Genomic DNA, 20,104 nt, shown 5'->3' on the forward strand with positions numbered 1-20,104 from the left:
ACTTATGGAGTGTGGGAAGAATGATTGTTTCAACACCTTTGTGCATGATGTAATTATTCTGATCTTGTCTTTATATGAGCAGTACATATGGGGTTGTAGTATATTCATAGAATCATTGTTTAAAACTGCTTCTTCAAACTTTGTTAGTAGAATTTCTTGGGATTGCTCATGTTATCTTTAAGAGTCTGCCAATTCAGTTTCTTCAGCATCTCTGTGACCTCCTATGGATTAAACAAACCTGTGACCATTTGCATTGCCCTTATCTGTATATGTTCAATACCCCCTGTTAGTCCTGTTTTGTATAGGTCCCACACACTTGAGCAATTTTTCTAGGAGTGATTTATAAGAAATCTCCTTTGTAGATTTATTGCACTGTCCCAGTATATTACCAATAAACCTACTACACCACAACGAAGCCTATGTGATCATTCAGTTTCATATCCCTACAAGTGTTATACACAGATATTTGTATGAGTTAACCGATTCCATAAGATATTAGCCTTTCTCTCTCTCTCTCTCTCTCTCTCTCTCTCTCTCTCTCAGTTTTACAATTCTGAACATTTAAAGCAAGTTGGCAATATTTGCAACACTTTGAAATCTTATCAAGATCTCCATCCAAGATAAGATACTGTGTCCTCCCTACCAAAAGGTCCTCAATCCAGTGAAAAATTTCACTTGACACCCAATATGATCAAGCATATGTTTGTTACTGAGACAAATGCTTCTCAGAAATCGAGAAATACTTTGTCTGGCTGACTGTCTTGATCCAAAACATTCAAATGTTGTGAGAAAAGTGCGAGTTGAGTTTCACATGATCCATGTTTTCAGAATCCGTGCTAGTTGGCATGGAGGAGGTCACTCTGTTTGAGATACCTCATTATGTTTGAGCTCAGAAAATCTTCTAAGATCCTACAATTAATCAAAGTCAAGATACTGGATGGTAGTTTTGTGGATAACTTCTACTATTCTTCTTGCAGGTGGGTGTTACCTGTGCTTTCTTCCAACTACTGGGCACGGTTTTTTGTTCAAGGGATTCCTTCAGACCCTGGAGCTTTGTTCAGTTTTAATGATTTCAGCTGTTTCTCAACACCACCACTGATACTGATTTTACACACTTTTAAATTGGAGCAATTCTTCTGGGTTTTCTTTTGTAAAAGAACATTTGAAAACAGAGTTAAACATTTCAGCTTTTGCTTTGCTATCCTCAATTTCAGTTCCTGAACACAAACTGTGGTGCCATTAACAGCCTTTACGTATGGCCAGAATTTCTTTGGGTTTGGTGAATGATCATTTGACAGAATTCTGCTGTGGTAGTCATTGAAGGCTTCACTCTATGATGGATGGAGATAGATATTTCTTCTCTTCAGTCAAACTGGATTTTTCCACAAAATGAATATGTATCAGAATACTGACTGCATGATGTAATACAATGAATGCCCATCCTCAGTCTTAGCCCATGGAGTGTGTTTATTTAAACACTTTAATTATAAAAAAATGGTTAAAATATATAACTGAACAAGAACTGATTCTACAAACAGCAGCCTATTTACCAGTTCTAGAGAATGTACCACTTTTGCTGATTTTTAGAATTGGTAGCTGCGCTTTTTGAGGCAATAAAAGTTCATCTTATCCACTAGCTGAAAAAATATACATAATTTTCCTCTAAGAATATTTTTAAATACTTATTTGTAAAATGCATTAATTCTTCTTCTTTTCTCTGCAGTGCTTCAAGCTCCTTCTTGATGCTGGTGCAGACACTGCAGCTGTCGATGTGATTGGCAGAATAGCACTCCACAGAGCACTTGGATCTACAGATAATTTTACATGCTTGCAGAAAAGATGTCCCAGTTTTGGAGATGGCATTGACAAGAAAGGGCAACCTGCTACAATACAAGCACTCTCATTTTTTCGGTACAGTTCTGAAATGCCTTGCGTACTAGAACTTCTTCTGAAGGGAGGTGCAAATCCTGACATGCGTGGCAAAGATGGCAAGACAGCTTTGGATATAACATTAGAGGAAGAACGTCAACGGGTGAGGGACTCAATTTAATATGTGGAGTATCTTTTGGGTTAGCATAATTCACTTCCTTATCTTCTCATCATCTGTCTCTGAAAAAGGGAAGAAATGACACAAAACTGTGGCAAATTTTGAGTAAATCTAACTTTTTCAGTTAATTAATAACAGTAGGGTGGAAGAGGAACAAGTATAGCTAAAGAATATCATGTTTACAAAATCATGCATTGAAACAAGTGTGTAGTAAAAAAGTGATCTAAATTAAGCAAAAATTTCATGTTGTGCAAGAAAGTTACATTGTTAATGTGTATTTCGCTGTGGTAAAGCAGGTTCCAGTGTATGAAACTGGTGTGATTAAATAAATAGATTATTTTTTTTATTATTTGTCCTGTGTATCAGATCAGTACAGAAGCTTGTACAACTGAGGTGGGATAAGTCAATACAGAAATACATATTACATAGGATAAGACAATAGAAAATATACATGAATATCATACAGTATTATAAATAGCAAGCAGGAACATTGTAATATTGATAGTGTTATTTTTACATAAGAAGCACAGGTTCTAACAGTTATGACTTCATATTTTTTTATTATCTTAATTTCCATGTACTGCATGAGAGAGCAAGATGACTTGTATACTTCAAGAGTAACATTTTTAAATTAATTTTCTTTTAGTTCTACACATAGCATATGACGTGGCTGTCATTGGCTTAAGTGATGACTGTTTTGATGGACATTTGTTTACTGGCACAGATCAGATTCCAAAAATCCCTGGTTGTTGTATTTGTATTTGTATTTTATTTGTTTCATAACATACATTTACAGATCATCCAATCATGCTGTACAGGAGACACATCAATTTTAGACTCATGATATACATAATTACATAATTCCCTAACACTACTTCTTACCAGTACCAGTTGATATTGGACATAGTAATATTATTTAATTGGTTTTCTTATGATGAATAGTACATTATCTTTATATATATATATATATATATATATATATATATATATATATATACAGTATCATACACAATGCTATAACGTTAAACATTCACACTAACCAAATGGCAATTTCATCGTTCATAAATTCCTCAACTGAGTAATAGCATTTTTCCACCAAGAGATCATATAGTTTTCTCATCAGTGAACCTATCTCTATGCTCAGTCTATCTCTACCCTTGAGTTCATTGTAAATTTTCATTCCCATGCACTGGGGTGTCTCTTGGTAGATTTTTAAGTGATGTGTTGGAAGCATGAAATTTTCTTTGTGGCTATAGTACATATGTCTGAAATGGTTTTCTTCCATTAGCTCAGGGTTATTACGTAAAAATATGATAATTTCAAATATGTACAATGCAGGGATAGATAATATTTTTAGGTTCTTGAATAATGGGTGGCAGGATATTCTTGGAGTGACAGCACACATTTTTCTAATGATTCTTTTTTGAACTAGCAGGATTCGTGACATGTAGCTTGAATTTCCCCTCAAAATTAAAGCATATCTAATTATGGATTCAAAGTAACTGTGGTACACTACTTTTCTGCAGCTTAAGTATATTCATTGCAAAGGTAAGGCTGTTTAATTTTGCAGTTAAATAATCTATATGTGCTCGCAAGGTTAGATTTTTGTCCGAGTTCAGTCCCAAGAATTTAATAGACTGAGCTTTGTCCATAATTTGGTTTTTATGTACAATACTGATGTCACTGATTTTTGATTGTTTTGTTCTAAATTGAGTAAACAGGGTCTTTGAAAAGTTAAGTTTAAGGCCATTTTGTTGAAACCATGTATCTAGGTTGTTTAGCGTGTTTATAACACCATCCGGAATTTTTCCCACATTTTGTTTTTCAAGCAGTATTGAAGTATCATCAGCAAACATGACTGGCTGGGCATAGTCATACCAATAGTCATACCAATATAAAAAGCTGTGCAATGATTCCAGCAGAGCTGGTAAATGACATAGCTGCTTTCACAGGTGGCCTGGCCCCTGGTGGGGTAGGATAAATCTGTGACAGGTCTGCAATAGGAGGTGCTGGGTGGGTGGTTTGGGCAGGTTTTGCACCTGGATCTTCCACAGAAATGTGATCCTTGTGGGCAAGGGGTTAGGATTGAGAGCAGCATAGGGGTGGATAGGATGTTGTGGAGGTCGGGTGGGTGACAGAACATCACTTTAGGAGGGGTGATAAATATCTCTGGCAGGATGTCCCTCATTTTAGGGCATAATGGCAGGTAATCGAAGTCCTGGCAAATTATGTGGTTCAGCTGTTCCATTCTGAAGTGGAACTGGTTGATGAAGAGACAATCCTTTGTGGCTGGTTCTTGGGGGTGGTGGGAGGGTTGGGGATATGAGGGGGAAATAGTACGGGAGATCTATTTGTGGACTAGGTCTGGGGGATAGTGGCTGCCTGTGAAGGCCTTGGTGAGACCCAAGAAAACTGAGCAAGGGAGTTCTTGTCACCGCAGATAAGCTGTCCCCAGGTGCCCAGGCTGTAATGGGGGATATTTTTTGGTGTGAAAGTGGTGACAGCTGTCCAAATGCGGATACTGTTGGTGGTTGGTGGGTTTAATGTAGACAGGGGTGCAGATGGAGCTGTCGGAGAGGAGGAGGTCAACATCTAGGAAGGTGGGATGTGGGGTTGAGGAAGACCATGTGAAGTGGATGAGAGAGAAGGTGTTGGATTGTGAAGGAATGAAGATAGCCTGCCTTGGACTTGAGTATAAATCATGAAGATGTCATCAATGGACCTGAACCTGAATAGAGGTTTAGCATTTTGCAGTACCAGCTTTGTACGGCCAGCTTTCAAAAAATGCTAAATCCCTATCAGGTTGGAAAGAAGGAAGACATTGAAGCAATTCAAAGGTGGGCTGCTAGATTTGTTACTGCTAGGTTTGAACAACATGAAAGTGTTATGAAGGAAAAACACTATTGAGAAAATTTAGAGAAATGGCATTTGAAGCTGATTCCCAAATGATTCTGTTGCCACCAACACAAGTTCCACATAAGGACTATGAAGATAAGACACAAGAAAATATGGCTCATATGGAGGGCAGCGTGGAGGGCAAAAATCATAGAGGGAGACCAAGAGATGAGTACACTAAGCAGATTCAGAAGGATGTAGGCTGCAGTAGGTACTGGGAGATGAAGAAGCTTGCACAGGATAGAGTAGCATGGAGAGCTGCATCAAACCAGTCTCAGGACTGAAGACCACAACAGCAACATGGAGACATGTAGAGAGTCATATTTCCCTTGCTCTATTTTCGAGTGGAACAAGAAAGGAAATGGCTAGTATGGTACAGGGTACCCTCTGCCATGCACCATATGGTGGCTTGTGAAGTATGTATATAGGTGTAGATATAGATTCTTACAACACATTCTCCGCTCCCATAAGTATCCCGATCTCCACCTACACTGACGTACTGTCTCCACAACCTCCAGCCAACAGTCCACCCCCCCCCCCCCCACCCCCATTTCCTCTCATCTCCTCCCCATTCTTGTCTCCCACTCTGTTTAGTTGCTGTCCTTGCCAACTCATCTGTCCGTATTTCCCCACTCCTCTCCTTTATTGCTCCTTTTTTCCCCACCCCCTGCCTCACAACCTCTTGCTGCAGTGCCTGTTGGCATTCTAATCCCTGCAGACTCCACCAGACAGCATTTGTCTCTCTCCCCATCCATACACTACTGTCCCTACCCCTTCTCCACACACTCCAGATTGCTGCTTGGATCCCATGTGATAGCTGCATTTGAGCCCTGAGACGCTGGAGCTGGCACTCATGTGTACTTGAGGTGTGGTTACTTCTGTGTATGAATGGTGTGTGTTTCTCTTTTGCCGATGAAGGCTGTGGCCGAAAGCTTTATATAAATGTCTTTTAATTGTGCCTCTCAGTAACTCAATGTGTCTCATTAAGGAAATGATTTAGATACAGTCTCTAATTTTATTTCAGGAAACATGGCTGCTGTTAAAAGCTGGAGCTAGTTTTTCACATTATAGCAAAGATGTGCTTAATCAAATTTTACATGTAGCCGCAGGTTGTTATGAGGTAAGGCAATAACCACAAAGTTTTCAGTACTGTTTATAATTTTATATATTAATTATTTTCAGTTCCTTGTAAAAAAAATGATATATAACTTGAGCTTTTATGTTTTCAAAATAGCATCTGACACAGTTAAAAAATTAATACTGAAATGATAATCATTTCATATTGTCAGAATTTATATCTTTATTCATGACGAATTTTGTGATATTTCTCTGCAGCCCTCTTGTAGGTGACAAGAAGTCTCTTCAATTTCGATGATATGTCACCTAATGTTTAGAGAGTATTTTCAACAGCTTTCCAAATGATTCACAAGTACACACAGAATGCACTGCTTCATAATAATAATAAAAAAAAGGCTCTGAGCACTATGGGACTTAACTTCTGAGGTCATCAGTCCCCTAGAACTTAGAACTACTTAAACCTAACTAACCTAAGGACATCACACACATCCATGCCCGAGACAGGATTCGAACCTGCGACCATAGCGGTCGCGCGGTTCCAGACTGTAGTGCCTAGAACCAATCGGCCACACTGGCTGGCCTCATAATAATCATAGCATTAATTTTTCTCCATTTGTTATACAGTTGAAATACAAAAATGAGGGTCAATCTGTAGCCACATTATAAAAATACACAGTGAGCAGGAAGAATTTATATAGAAGAGAAAGATAGCAGCTGAGATGTCAGGCAAAGTCCTTCTCAAAAACGCTTTGTGGCTGGATATGGAAGAGGGTTGATGGGCAGGGAGGGGGTGTTTGATAGCCTTTGGCTAAATAATGTCATCAGTAATCTCACCTGCAAATTATCTATTTTTATATTTCTGTTGTTGAGTAGTGATCTATTCTCAAGTTGACATTTACAGAAATAGTTCCAGCTGTATTGAGGGCTGTCAACTGTAGCAGATATTTGTGGCTGGCAGTTCTGACAATTCTTATCTTTCAAATACAGATGATAGGCTCATGTGGAATCTATCTGAGATGGCTCTGTTGTACGTATCTGCCTTACTGAAACTGCAGCACCATGAAGGCAGCATGCAATGAACACCACATTGACATGAACTGTACTACATGTTCACATATGCAAATGATGCCATCTCATGTAAGGTAATTTGTTAGTTGCATTCTCCACAGATCATTTGAACGATTCTTTTCTCAAAATAATATTAAGTCGGTTTGAAGGATATGCATTCATGATTAGTATTAACATTAATTAATGTGTAGCTTTGTTAAGTCAACAGCCACAAATTCAAAATGTCTATTTGCACTAATTGTAATCAGATCTGATCTAACTTTAAAATGTGTGCCACCTCTGATATAAATATGTGATCCTCCACCCTTTAAGGTACGTCTATAGTAAGCATTTGCACATTCACATGATGGTAGCACAATAGGCTGTTTTTCAGTATCTCTACACCATTGCTCTAGCTTACCATCCTGCTGGTGAACATTTTTGATGTATTGCATGTTTTGTTGAAGAATAGATAATTCTGAGAAAATTTATATGGAGTATGCCCACACCTGTGTGGTACATTCCATCTTCTGCATACAGGACGAGGAAATCCCAAAAACTGGTTAAGTTACTCTTAAAGGAGGGGAGCGTGTTGTCATGGTTTTTCCTAGTCATCCTATCTATGACAACAGGTATTTGACCATATGTGGTGCCCACCCAACTGCTGTACTCTCAGTAATTAAGTCCATCAACCTCCCTTTCCCAGTCCTTTTAAGGTGCAGACCATGCCTGTTGTAGTACTATCACCCGGTAGTCCCCACTGGCACCAGTGTAATTTATTCCTGATCAGCAGTCATCAGCACCATCTCCAGCTGCTCACTGACTTGCCATAAAGCACTGCCAAAATGAGGCCAGTCATGCTGATGTAACAGCAAAATGTCTCACATTGCTGCCACCAGTTAGGGAAGCATCTTATTCAGTTCACCACTGATGTACCCATCCGAGCTGTGCCCTGCTCCACCCACTGTCACAGCCTGATCATCTTTTTTGAAATTGTTACACAAGGGTGCTAAACCCTCAATCACCTGGTCTAGCCCAACACTCAAAAATGTTGGTAATCTGATACTCCTCCCCTAACTTCTTCTGTAACTGAGGGCCAACACCTCTTCCATGACTATTACATGGCAGCAGTGCTCTCACCCTTCGAAGGAGAGACCGACACCAGCCACATTGAGGCACTGAAATAATTCGATAGTGAAAGTTGAAAATTTGTGCCAAACTGGGACTCGAACCCAGATCTCCCACTTAACATGAGCAGTTGCCTTGGCCATCTGAGCACGCTTCCCATTCAACTCATATTCTCAACTTGTCAATGCTAGTAGCATCCACTGTCCTTTCACATACTTGCCCACACCTAGACCTGTATTCCTGCAAGAGGCACTGTTTCTGTTGGGCATCTGCACTGAAATTATGAAGGCAATCATGCCTGCAGATATACTTTACAGAGTGGTTCTTATTAACATCTAAAACACCCCAGAGCAATGTAGGTGATGCTGAGATGAGTAATTTAATACAAGACAGAGGGGGCTAAAAGTTTGGAAATACCCCAAAAGCGGATGACAAATGTTGAACTTGTGACATCACCATGTAACGTACCTACCTGTACATGAAGCATCTAGGCTTGTTGGTCCTACCCTCACTGTTATGGAAAAATACTACACATCGCTCTGCTAGAGTACTCTGTTTTCATTCTTGCATTACCTGATGCGATATGGTAGTGCTCTTGGTAGTGGTAATTTAAGACTATGATGAATCAGTTTACATTTATGAATACAGAGTAGCATAGAAGAGCGATGTGTAGCAATGCCCCCTACCAGCGAGAGTATGATCGAGAAGCCCAACTGCTGCATGTGTGGCGAGCTATGTCATCTAGTGACGTCACACATTCAACATTTGTCATCTGCTTTTGGGGTATTTCCCACCATTTGCAGCCCCATGTGTCTTACATTAAATAGCTTGTCTCAGCATCATCCATGTAACTTCAGGGATTTTTAAATGTATATATGTGTGGTGACTGTTCTGTCGGACACGTTTGACAGAATAGACACCACACAAATATGGAGTAGTCTCTTCTGCCAAAGATTTGCTACTTCCCTATCCTTCCTACTCATGTGCAGAGCCTACTGCACATTTCATACTTGTACACCATCTTGAAGCACCTCTCCCTTCATGTCTGGCAGCTGGAACCTGTTGCTGGTAGACACAGCAAAACTGTCAGACCATGCCCTCCTCCTGCTGGCCTTCCTACCAGCTTCCAGTTCGCAACAACACCCCTCACCACTGCCTTCCTGAATCCTCACTCGCTCTCTTCGAGCTTGATCCAAATGTGCCTGAAGAGTACAGATCTTCCTTTTGTGCTCCTCTGTTGACCTATTCCTGCTGCATATTTTGCAGTTACAGGAGAGTGCGTTGGTGACTTCTCCAGAGTTCTCCCTGGTATGTCCCTCCCCCAGCCCCCTTCTGCTGTAGTGAAACAATTTACTGTAGTTCCCATAATTCATCCCACTTCTTACTTTTTTATGACAGCTCCCACAGTTTTCACTCAAGGTCATACAAAGGATCTATAGCAAAGGAAAGATATGGTAAATATTTGAAACTAAAGGCTATTATAAGATATATCCATTTATTTCAGTATAAAAAGAATGTAACCTCCAATAATGTGCTGCGTTCACTACTAGTGCAAGGTTAGTGACATCACATGAATGTAAACAAAATGCGGAGCAAAAAGTATTCAAAATGTGAAAAAAAAAAATTGTATATAATTAAAAGTTACAATAAAAACTGGTTTTGACAAGCCCTGTAAGTGGGTAAGGCTTACAGAGAAACTGAGGGAACTTATTCCATATCTTTAGGCCACAGGGTTACCAGTTGCACAAACTTGAAGATCAGTTTAAACAGGTAGATGCAGTAATTCTTGACTGGAAGCAAAGCACTCATTAATAAAAGTTCAGTTGAATGGGGTGTCAAAGAAAATGTGTGACTGAACTGAGGATCTCTCAGTAGAATGCACACAGTTTTTTATCTAGCATGGAGAGTCATCAACACATGTGTAAGTAACTTCATATGTATCCCATGATAGTTGGTTGGGACCATTACTGTTCATGTTGTATATTAATAACTAGCAGCCGATATTAAAAGTGACCTCAGGAGTTTTGCAAATGTTGCATTTATCAATAACGATGTACTAATGTAAAAAAATAGGTGTACAAATTAGATGTTGATAAGATTTCAAAGTGCTGCAAAAATGAACAATTTGGTTTAAATGTTCATAAACATAAAATTTTGCACTTCACACAAGGCATCCAAGTACACCCAGAACTTCATGAGACCCCACACGGTTGAGAACAGCTGCCTTTCAGAAATTCCATAGCGTCTCTTGTGCTTTGATAGCATTCAACTGACAAATGAAAGAGTGTGGTGCCCCGTTGTCCCTGCTACATTCACTCTCTGGAACAACATCCCACCCACACCAAAATCCAAACCTAGTTGCCAGGCAGTAAGGCAGCATCATGTCAGTATGGTATAGAATTTTGCTATGCCACAAACTATCTTTTATTGTATTGAAATCATCCTCACAGTCTCCCATTCTAGACATGACATGTTCTTCTTTAGCAGCCCACTGTCTTGTAGAATTTAAACAATGATTGTAAATAAACTTGCAGTAGAATGAACACAATCCCTAGACATGATATAAGTTGTTTTCAGTTTTGGGTGGTAGCACACTCTTCTATCACAGCAAGATTGTCAGAGTTAGGTGTTGTATCCTCTGTCAACAGTTCATATCCTAAAAAGTTGAGTTTGGATTTAATGAACACACAACTTTTTAGTTTTAATTTCATTCCTTCCACCTGAGTGTGGAGAAGACTTCCTCAAGTGGGCAACAATGCACTTGCCACTTAGTGGTTGCTACTGAGATTCATTAGTGGTTGCCCTAGTATGTGGTTTAGTGGCCATATGAACACTGCTATGGATAAAAACAGACCAAATGGCACCATTTTATATTAACACAGTTTACCTTCATAGGGAAACACCATGCACTTGCAGCAGTTTTCAGTAAAACGGACTTGCCACAAGCCAGTAGTCAGGCAGTGCTGGACATTAATCACATGCCTGAAGTTCTGAATCAGCTCATCTCTGTTACCAGGATGATATTTTTTCAGCACTGAGATGTTTATTTAACTGTCTTGCAGCCAGTACAGTCCTGGCTGTATTGTCTTTGTTTTTAACTACAAATATTAGATTACACTACTAGTTTCTGCTGAATTCAATGATGCTCCACACAAGCTTTTATAGTAAACTCACCCTTACTGTATCCCTGTTCACCATGGGTATAGGATATGACTGTTCCTTAATAGGCTCATGATTGCATATGGTACACAAAATCAACAATCTTCCTGGGTTGGTCTGAGACCACATCCTGCTAATCACACAATAACAGGAAAGAGCTGGCAGTTGACTGTGTACAATATTGTGAGACAGATGTGTGCATGTGAGTGAGTGTGTCTGTTTGTGTACATGTGCTCCCTACAAGAATGAAAAAGGAAGTGCATTCTGAAAGCTAGCAAAGCTTTGTACCTATTGTTAGACTACCTATCAATGATGCAGCACTTCTGCCTTTCGGTGAGTCATCACCTTTATTCCTAAATAACTCATAATTTTCAACCATAACTTTCTGCAAATTATTGTACCACCAAGTGACTCCTTCAATCCAGACCTCATTCCACCATCCTTTATTACTGTTTTCTTTATTTAGCTTCCCTCTATTGCCCATCCATCTCTTTCTCATACATTTCTTTCCTCTCACCTTTGCGACATACTTTCCTCACGCCTGTCAACATTTTTTAACTCCCCCTACAACCACCAGACACCTTTTCTCACCACATCCAACACCAACTTCTCTCCTCAATGCTATCCTCCCTCCCCCTCGCCCCGCCCCCTTCCACAGTGGACCCTTTCCCTCACAAACCTGGTTATACAAAACATGTTTCCATGGCACAGGAATCCCTGAACCATTTCACTCCCTCCACAAAATACTGTTACAAAGCTTTCACCTCGGGGCACCATTGTCCAACCCCCATCCTACCCACAGTGTTTCTCCTTGTCAGCCCCTCATAGCACCCTGATTCTGCTTAGCTGACGTTTTCAACTAACCACGTCCTCCAAAGCCCCTATCAACACTTCATGAAATCTAGAGCCAAAACAATCCCAGATCACTATTATTAAACTCTCCACCAAAATCCTCACCCCACAGAAGTTTCAGTCCTATTCGAAGGCCTGACATTAAGCCCTGCATCTAGGGTTGAAAGACCTTGTGAAGGACCTACTCTCCTTCTCGAACTTCATACAGTGAAACGCTTCTTTTCCACCAATCCTCCAACCAAAGCCAATCCAATCCGAGCATCAAACCCTGCTTGTCCCAATTCATACTACCATCCAACCGTGACCCTCCAACACTCCCAGCTAGCTGTCTCCTGGTCACCTTCCAGGAATTCTTAACTTCCAACCTGACCTCACTACCCTTCCCCAGGCGACTCTCTAAGAACGACAACCTTTCAACAGAAGGAAGGACTGCCCTACACAGACTAAAAATGGATCCTGACCTGATCATCTTCCTGGCAGACTAAGGTTCCACAACTGTCATGATGAACCAGAGTGACTACCTGGCAGTGGGCCTCCAGCAGTTGGCTGACACCTCCACCTAAAAGCTCTGGCAAAATGATTCCATCCCAGAAGTCCAACATAACCTCCAGTCCCAGCCAAAACCCTTAGGTCCTTCCCAGAACCTCTACCCTGAATCCATCTCCCTACTCACCCCAACAACAGTCTACACACACACCTTTTACATGCTCCCCAAAATCCACAAACCCAACAATCCTGGGTGCTCCATTGCTGCTGCTTACAGTGCCCCCATCAAAAGAATCTTGGCCCTTGTTGATCAACATTTCCATCCAATTGTCCAAAACCTAGCTTCCTGTATTAAAGAAAAACCACTTCCTGCACTAGCTCTCCACCATCCCTACACCCTTAGCCCCCAGATCCCTACTCATTACTGTTGATGCAACATCCCTGTGCACCAACATCCTTCATGCCCATGGCCTTGCCGTGATTGAACACTACCTCTCCCAGTGCCCTGCGGATTCCAAATTCACCACTTTATTCCCTGCACACCTAACCAATACATCCTGACCCATAATTACTTTGTCTTTGAAGGGAAGGTATGCAAACAAATTTGTTGCATGACCATGAGCACCTGAGTGGCACCCTCCTATGCCAGCCTCTTCATGGGCCATGTAGAGGAAAGATTCCTAACTTCCCAAGACCCCAAATCCCTGGTATGGTTCAGGTTTATTGATGACATCTTTATAATCTGGACCCAAGGCCAGGACACCTTACCCTCATTCCTACACAACCTCAACACCTTTTGTCCCACCCAATTCCCCTGATCCTCCTCCACCCACCGTGCCACCTTTCCAGATGTCAATCTCCTCCTCCCAGATGGCTCCATCTACACCTCAGTCCACATAAAACCCACAAATCACCAACAGTACCTGCACTTTGACAGCTGCAACCCCTTCCACGCCAAAAAATCCCTCCCGTACTCCCTGGCCACCCATGGCAGATGCATCTGCAGTGATGAGAACTTACATGCCCAGTATGCTGAAGGCCTCACAAGGCCTTCACAGACAGGCAGTACCCTCCAGACCTAATTCACAAACTGATCTCCCATACCATATCTGCATACACACCTGATGCTCACAGGTATCCCAAGAACCGACCACAAAGAAGTGTCCCCCTTGTCACCCAATACCAACCAGGACTGGAATGAGTGAACCACGTGCTTCATCAGGGCTTTGATAACCTATCATCATGCCCTGAAATGAGGAACGTCCTACCCAAGATACTTCCAACCTCTTCCAGAGTTGTGTTCTGCCACCAACCTAACCTCCACAACATGCTAGTCCATCCCTGTGCCACATCCACTCTCAATCCCCTGCCAAAGGGATCATACCTGTGGAAGACCCCGATGCAAGACCTACCCAATCCACCCATACAGCACCAACTACTCCAGTTCCGTCTCAGGCTTATCCTACCGCATCAGAGGCCAGGCCCCCTGTGAAAGCAGCCTTTTCATATACCAGTTCTGCAGCAGCCACTGCACAGTGTTTTACATTGTTATGACAACCAGCCAACTGTCATCTTAGATGAATGGCCACTGCCAAACTGTTGCCAAAAGCAAACTGGACCACCAAGTGGCACAACATGCAGCAGAGCACAACATGTGAGATTTCAGTGGTTGCTTCACAACCTGTGTCATCTGGATTTTCCCCACTACCACCACTTTTTCTGAGCTGAGTAGATGGGAGATATCCTTACATCAAATCCTTTACTCTCTTAACCTTACTAGCCTAAACCCAAGGTAACTTGCTGCCCCCCCCCCCCCCCCCCCTTCACCCGTAGGTGTGCCAGTACCTCTACCCATTTTGTATCTTCACATCAGCTACTTGTGTGCTGTTATCTCAATCCTTAGACTGTGAAATCATGTGTCCAGCAGTTTACCATCTGCCTCCTCTACCTGTACCCATAGGTAGCCCAGAGGTGACTCCCCACTCTCCCACAAGCTGCTAGACGCTTTCCCCCAACCCCTTCCCTGCTTCCTGCCTCTCTCCATCCCTCACCCTACCCCATCCCACCCCACCCCACCCCACACCCCCACATCATCCCAGTACACTCACCATGAGCCAGGAAAGAGCTGGCAGTCAACTGAGCACAATGTAGGGAGACAGATGAGTGCATGTGAGTGAGTGTGTGTGTATGTTTATGTGCTTGTGTTTCCTACAAGCTTGAGAAAGGGCATGCATTCTGAAAGCTAGAAAAGCTCTGTACGATTTGTTTGTGTACCTAACAATGATGCAGTGCTTCTGCCTTTCGGTGAGTCATCTCCTTTACTCCTAAATAATTAATAACTGAAATAACTCACCCCTGTTCTCCTTCATCACTCCCTTGGTATCATTCACCCTATTTATAATGTTGTCAGTTACATCTGGGCCACTAATACTGTTGTCTGTGTGTATGCTAGTTACCATTTTTTCACCAGCAAGTGAACATTTAAACTTCACTCACATGCTATATGCCCCAACATTTAACTCTATAAACCTGTGCTGGTAATTGATGTCACCTGCATGTTTGGCCAGAAAATTAGTTCCTAGCAATATACAAGGGGCGTTCAATAAGTAATGCAACACATTTCTTCTGAAAGCAGGTTGGTTTATGTAGGATGTGAGTAAAAATATTTTTCTCCACTCTCTTACCTACAAAACCGTATTTTTCAACATTAACTCTGTTCACTGTGGCAGCCTTATGCCACTTTGCTGGGAGAGTCTGTATGCCTGCATGGTACCACTCTACTGGTCAATGTCAGAGCCAAAGTCTTGTCTCCCCATCATCCATGTATTGCTTCCCAATAAGTACATCCTTCATTGGGCTAAACAGGTGGATATTGGGAGGCGCAAGATCCGGACTGTAGGGTGGATGAGGAAGAACAGTTCATTGAAGTTTTGTGAGCTCTTCTTGAGTGTTGTACACTTGTGTGAGGCCTTGAGTTGTCATGGAGGAGGAGAATTTCGTTTGCATTTTGTGGTGATGAACACACTGAAGTAATTTCTTCAGTTTCCTGAGGGTGCCACAGTATGCTTAATAGTTGACCATTACACTACAAGGAAGAACATAAAACAGAATAATTTGTTCAGAGTCCCAGAAGACCATCACCCTGACTTTACCATCTCAGGGTGCAGCTTTGAACTTTTTCTCTGGAGGAAAGGTTGTGTGGTGCCTATCTCCGGATTGCTATTTTGTTATCAGTTTGAAGCGATGAACCTATGTTTCATTACCTGTAATGATGTTCAACAAAAAATTGGCATGATCAGCCCTGTAACACACAAGCAACCCCACACAGATGGCCCTTCATTGCTCATTATGGTCTTCTGTTAGCCTTTGAGGAGTCCAGTGGGCCCACATCATTGAGTACTCCAACTGGTAGACAAGTGTGTCAGCACTACCAACTGGGATGTCCAGTTGTTCAGCAAGGAGTTTGATTGTGATCCATCAATAACCTCAAATGAGAGTGTATACACGTTCCAAGAATACAGGAGTCACAGCTGTGTGAAGCTGACCTGCATGCTGGAGATCAGACAGATTTGCACAACCTTGTTGTGATTATGATTGTTGCCTCACCCAATGACTCACTGTGCTTTTTTTCACTGTCAGATCTCTGTAGACATTCTGCAAGCACCTATGAATATCTGTGATGCTCTGGTTTTCAACAAAAGAAACACAATGACAGTTCTCTGCTTTGAGTATACCTCTGTTACAGATGCCGTTTTGAAGACTACAATTAGCACTGAAAAGATGAATGAAATCAGTATTGGCGTCAGTCGTGTTGAGAAGCTGCTGAAATCATTAAGATTGAACAAAGCTGTATGGCCTGATGGAATACTAGTCAGATTCCTTGCTGAATTTGTGGTCGAGCTAGTCCCTGTTCTAACTATAATGTATCATAGATCCCTCAAACAAAAACCTTTGCCCAGTTCTTGGAAAAAACCACAGGTCACACCAGTCTACAAGAGGAGTAGTAGATGTGATCCACAAAACTACTGTTCAATATCCTTGACATCAATTTGCTTTAGAATCTTAGAACATATTCTGAGCTCAAACATAATGAGGTATCTCAAACAGAATGACATTCACCATGCCAACTAGCATGGATTCTGAAAACATCCTATGATGGCATGTTGTTTCCCGTACCAGGAATTCTCAGGGAAATTTTTTTCATGTTTAAGTAGCCACACTGAAATCATAGAGAAACTGTAAATCAGATAAAGTGATGCAGTGTCAACAGCCACAGAGAAATAAATATTGATTAAAAAAATTCTAGTAAATGTTAAAATAAACAATGTGTCATGGGTGCACAGTACCCATGCTGGTATAAATCTTTCTTGATACATGCATTCATGGTTGATTTCTGTGGTTGCTTCATACTTTGTCTTCCATTTTCAACAGCTACTACATAGGTTGCTTGCTGAAGGTGCAGATATAAATGGCAGATATAGGCCTAAACACAGGAAGTCAACAGTAAATGGCCACACAAGAAGATGTTTGGTGAGTTAAGATTCTGTTTATTGTATAATGAGTTCTTTTCTAATCCATTATGTATATTCACAATAGACTTTTTTTGCAGGAATGGGCAGTGTCAGACTGTAATTCAGACACAGGCCCATTAACAACAGACTTGTCAGGACATTCTCCAATATTTCAAAACCTTTGTTCTCCAAAGGTAAGCATCTGCTTTATGGTCATAATGGCAACTATTGAGAACTTTTTAAAGGAGAAGAGTCATCAACAAATAGAAAAACGCAGACTTCTATTGATTAGTAATAACATATGTTAATTGTGATAACTTCAGAAATACTTTCTCCCAATCTTTTGAGCCTTTTTATTTCAGTGTTTAGCAGGTAATGAACTAAAACGGGAGCAGTTACTTTGATAATCTACTAAACAATATGATCTAGCTTGTGACGAGGTGATTAGTTACTTGTTCTATATACCACATTAATGATGAGTACCACAAAGTGGAGTTTATCAAACAGACAACTATTCTATACATGCTGAAGTCAATGTAATTTTGACTGAAAAAGGGAGGGAAATACATAGATGGAAAACTCTGACCTTCTGTGACAAAAATAAAGTGTCTGATAAACAGTGTTTACAAATATAGATTTCTGTTTTGGTCAGCAATGAGCATCTTCAGGTCCTGATGCTGATTTACTGCTTCAGTTTACAGAGCCATTTGATTCTGTCATAAGCCAATCATGACAATCACAAGATATGACTGATGGTGGATTAAAACAGTGATCCAGGAAGTATAGAATACATTTTTTTATTTCTGTCAATGACCAAAAAACTTGTGTTTCCTCAGACTACCACTTGCTGTAAACTGAAGTAGCAGATCAGCACCAAGATTTGAAGATGGTCATTGCTGATCAAAGCTGGTGGTCTAAGGACCAAAAGTTTTTGTGGTCATTGATAGAAATAAAAGAAAATTGTTCTGTAAAAAAAAGTGTCAACTAAAAACTTGTGGTTACCACATAGGATCAGTTGGAGTAACACACAAACTAAGTATTGAATACGCATTTATTAATCACTGATAACAAACATGGCAGTAGAACAAGTCACGCTCCGAAAGTGAAAACTAGAACAAAGCAGTCCAAAGAAGCAAAAGTCATGCCACGGAGACACCCCCACCCCCACCCCCACCCTGCTCCTGGTAGTGCGGAGCACAACAGAGGGAAGCTACATTACACAAATTCATAATCTTGTCCCAGTGCAACGGTTGTAGGTGGCAGCTGGTGCAGGATGTGGGGGCATCAGTGTTGGCAGTGCAGGAGTCCCATGATTCCAACGGCTGCATAGGTGGAGTCAGCCAAAGGCAGGTTGGTAGCGTTGGGAGGCAGATTGGTGAGTGACCATGCCAGTTTCAGTTGCTTAACAGAAACAATCGGTGACCTTCCATGTAGGTGGATGACAAACGTGTTTGTACCGTGATGTAGCATGCAATGAGGGCCTGAATAAGGAAGTTGCAGGGCTTCTTGCACAGTGTCATCCCACAACATCACAAAGTTGTACGGAGCAAGGTCCTTGTGGATAAACACAGGTGGGGTGGTGTGGGGGTGAAGAAGTGGGGGTGTGAGGCTGTGCGACGTTCATATGAACCCGCTCAAACAGGGTGAGAAGAATCTCGGTTGCAGCTGACGGTGAATCCTTGAACGAACTCAGTGGGAAAAAGGAGGAGTTCACTGTATAGAATCTCAGCGAGTAATGCATTCAAATCTTCTTTACTGGCCGGGCGAATACTCAGTAGGACCCATGGGAGGGCCTCCAACCATAGGCCACCATGGCATATTAGCCTGGCCTTGAGTGTGAGGTGCCACTGCTGGACCAGGCTGTTTGCCTGTGGGTGATAAGCTGTAGTGTGAAATTTGGTTACGCTGCAAAGTTTGCAGAGTTGTGCAAAGAGGGCAGACTCAAACTGGAATCCCTGGATGGTCGTGAGAGACAGGGGACAGCAAAGTGAGTGAGAGACAAGGGACAGTCAAAGCGAGCGACCCACACCAAGATGAAAGAACAGGCAATGGTTTTGGCCATGATGTCAATAAATGGGACTGCCTCGACCCAACGGGTCACACGGTCAATGATTGAAAAGATGTATGTGATGTATCTGTAACCCTCGGAAGGTGGGAGGGGACCAATGACATCGATATGGATGTGGCAGTAATGCCCCTTTTGAATGTCAAACTTTCCCAATGGAGGTTGAGCATGCCTGCCGACTTTGCTGCACTGGCATGGGACGAATGCACAGCTCCAACTGTGACGGTCAGGCTTCACGCAAGGCCAGACGAAGCGCTCCATAACCAGCTCTCACATGGCTTGCATCCCAGGGGGGGCTAAACCGTGCAAGACAGTAAAGACCTTATGACAAAGAGCGGTAGGGACGAAAGGGCGGGGTGTGCCCATAGAGGTGTCACAAAGGACAGGGATCATCGACCCAGGTAGTAAACAGGGCTGGATCGAGAGCAATGATTCGTTGTCTGATATTATTTGCTGTATACCATCATTGTCAGCTTGTATGAGCGTAATCCCAAAAGTGAGGTCTCCTATTTTTTTATAAGTACATAGACCTGTTTATTTCTACAATGGTTTACATCAGTTTACAGCTTGAACATTTAGCTATTTTTTGACATAATCACCATTTCTCTCGATGCATTTTTGTAGATGCTGTGGCAGTTTTTGTATGCCCATGTCATACCAGCTCACCGCCATGCTGTTCAGATGGCGTGACTGTTGCGTGGTCTCAGGTGTAAAGTATGCCCAGGTTTCATCATCCGTATTGATTGAGTCTGGAAAGTTCTCCTGTTCGGATGCAAGGCAGTGAAGAAATGCGTGGGAAGCATCAACTCATTGTCACATGATCTTTAGTTAGCCATG

At 41.7% G+C, this 20,104-nt stretch overlaps 1 protein-coding gene across 1 annotated transcript in view; it reads left to right on the forward strand.

Annotated features, from left to right (window-relative positions):
- The window catches only part of LOC126093250 (serine/threonine-protein phosphatase 6 regulatory ankyrin repeat subunit C-like), a 289,268-nt gene that overhangs the window by 111,578 nt on the left and 157,586 nt on the right, over positions 1-20,104 (forward strand). The window contains exons 5-8 of the mRNA XM_049908709.1: positions 1,724-2,032; positions 5,967-6,062; positions 17,123-17,221; positions 17,301-17,396. Of these exons, the coding sequence (XP_049764666.1) occupies positions 1,724-2,032; positions 5,967-6,062; positions 17,123-17,221; positions 17,301-17,396 (600 nt within the window). The remainder of the gene's footprint in view (positions 1-1,723; positions 2,033-5,966; positions 6,063-17,122; positions 17,222-17,300; positions 17,397-20,104) is intronic.

This window comes from Schistocerca cancellata, chromosome 1 (assembly GCF_023864275.1).
Source record: "Schistocerca cancellata isolate TAMUIC-IGC-003103 chromosome 1, iqSchCanc2.1, whole genome shotgun sequence".
Classification (NCBI taxonomy): Eukaryota; Metazoa; Arthropoda; class Insecta; order Orthoptera; family Acrididae; genus Schistocerca; species Schistocerca cancellata.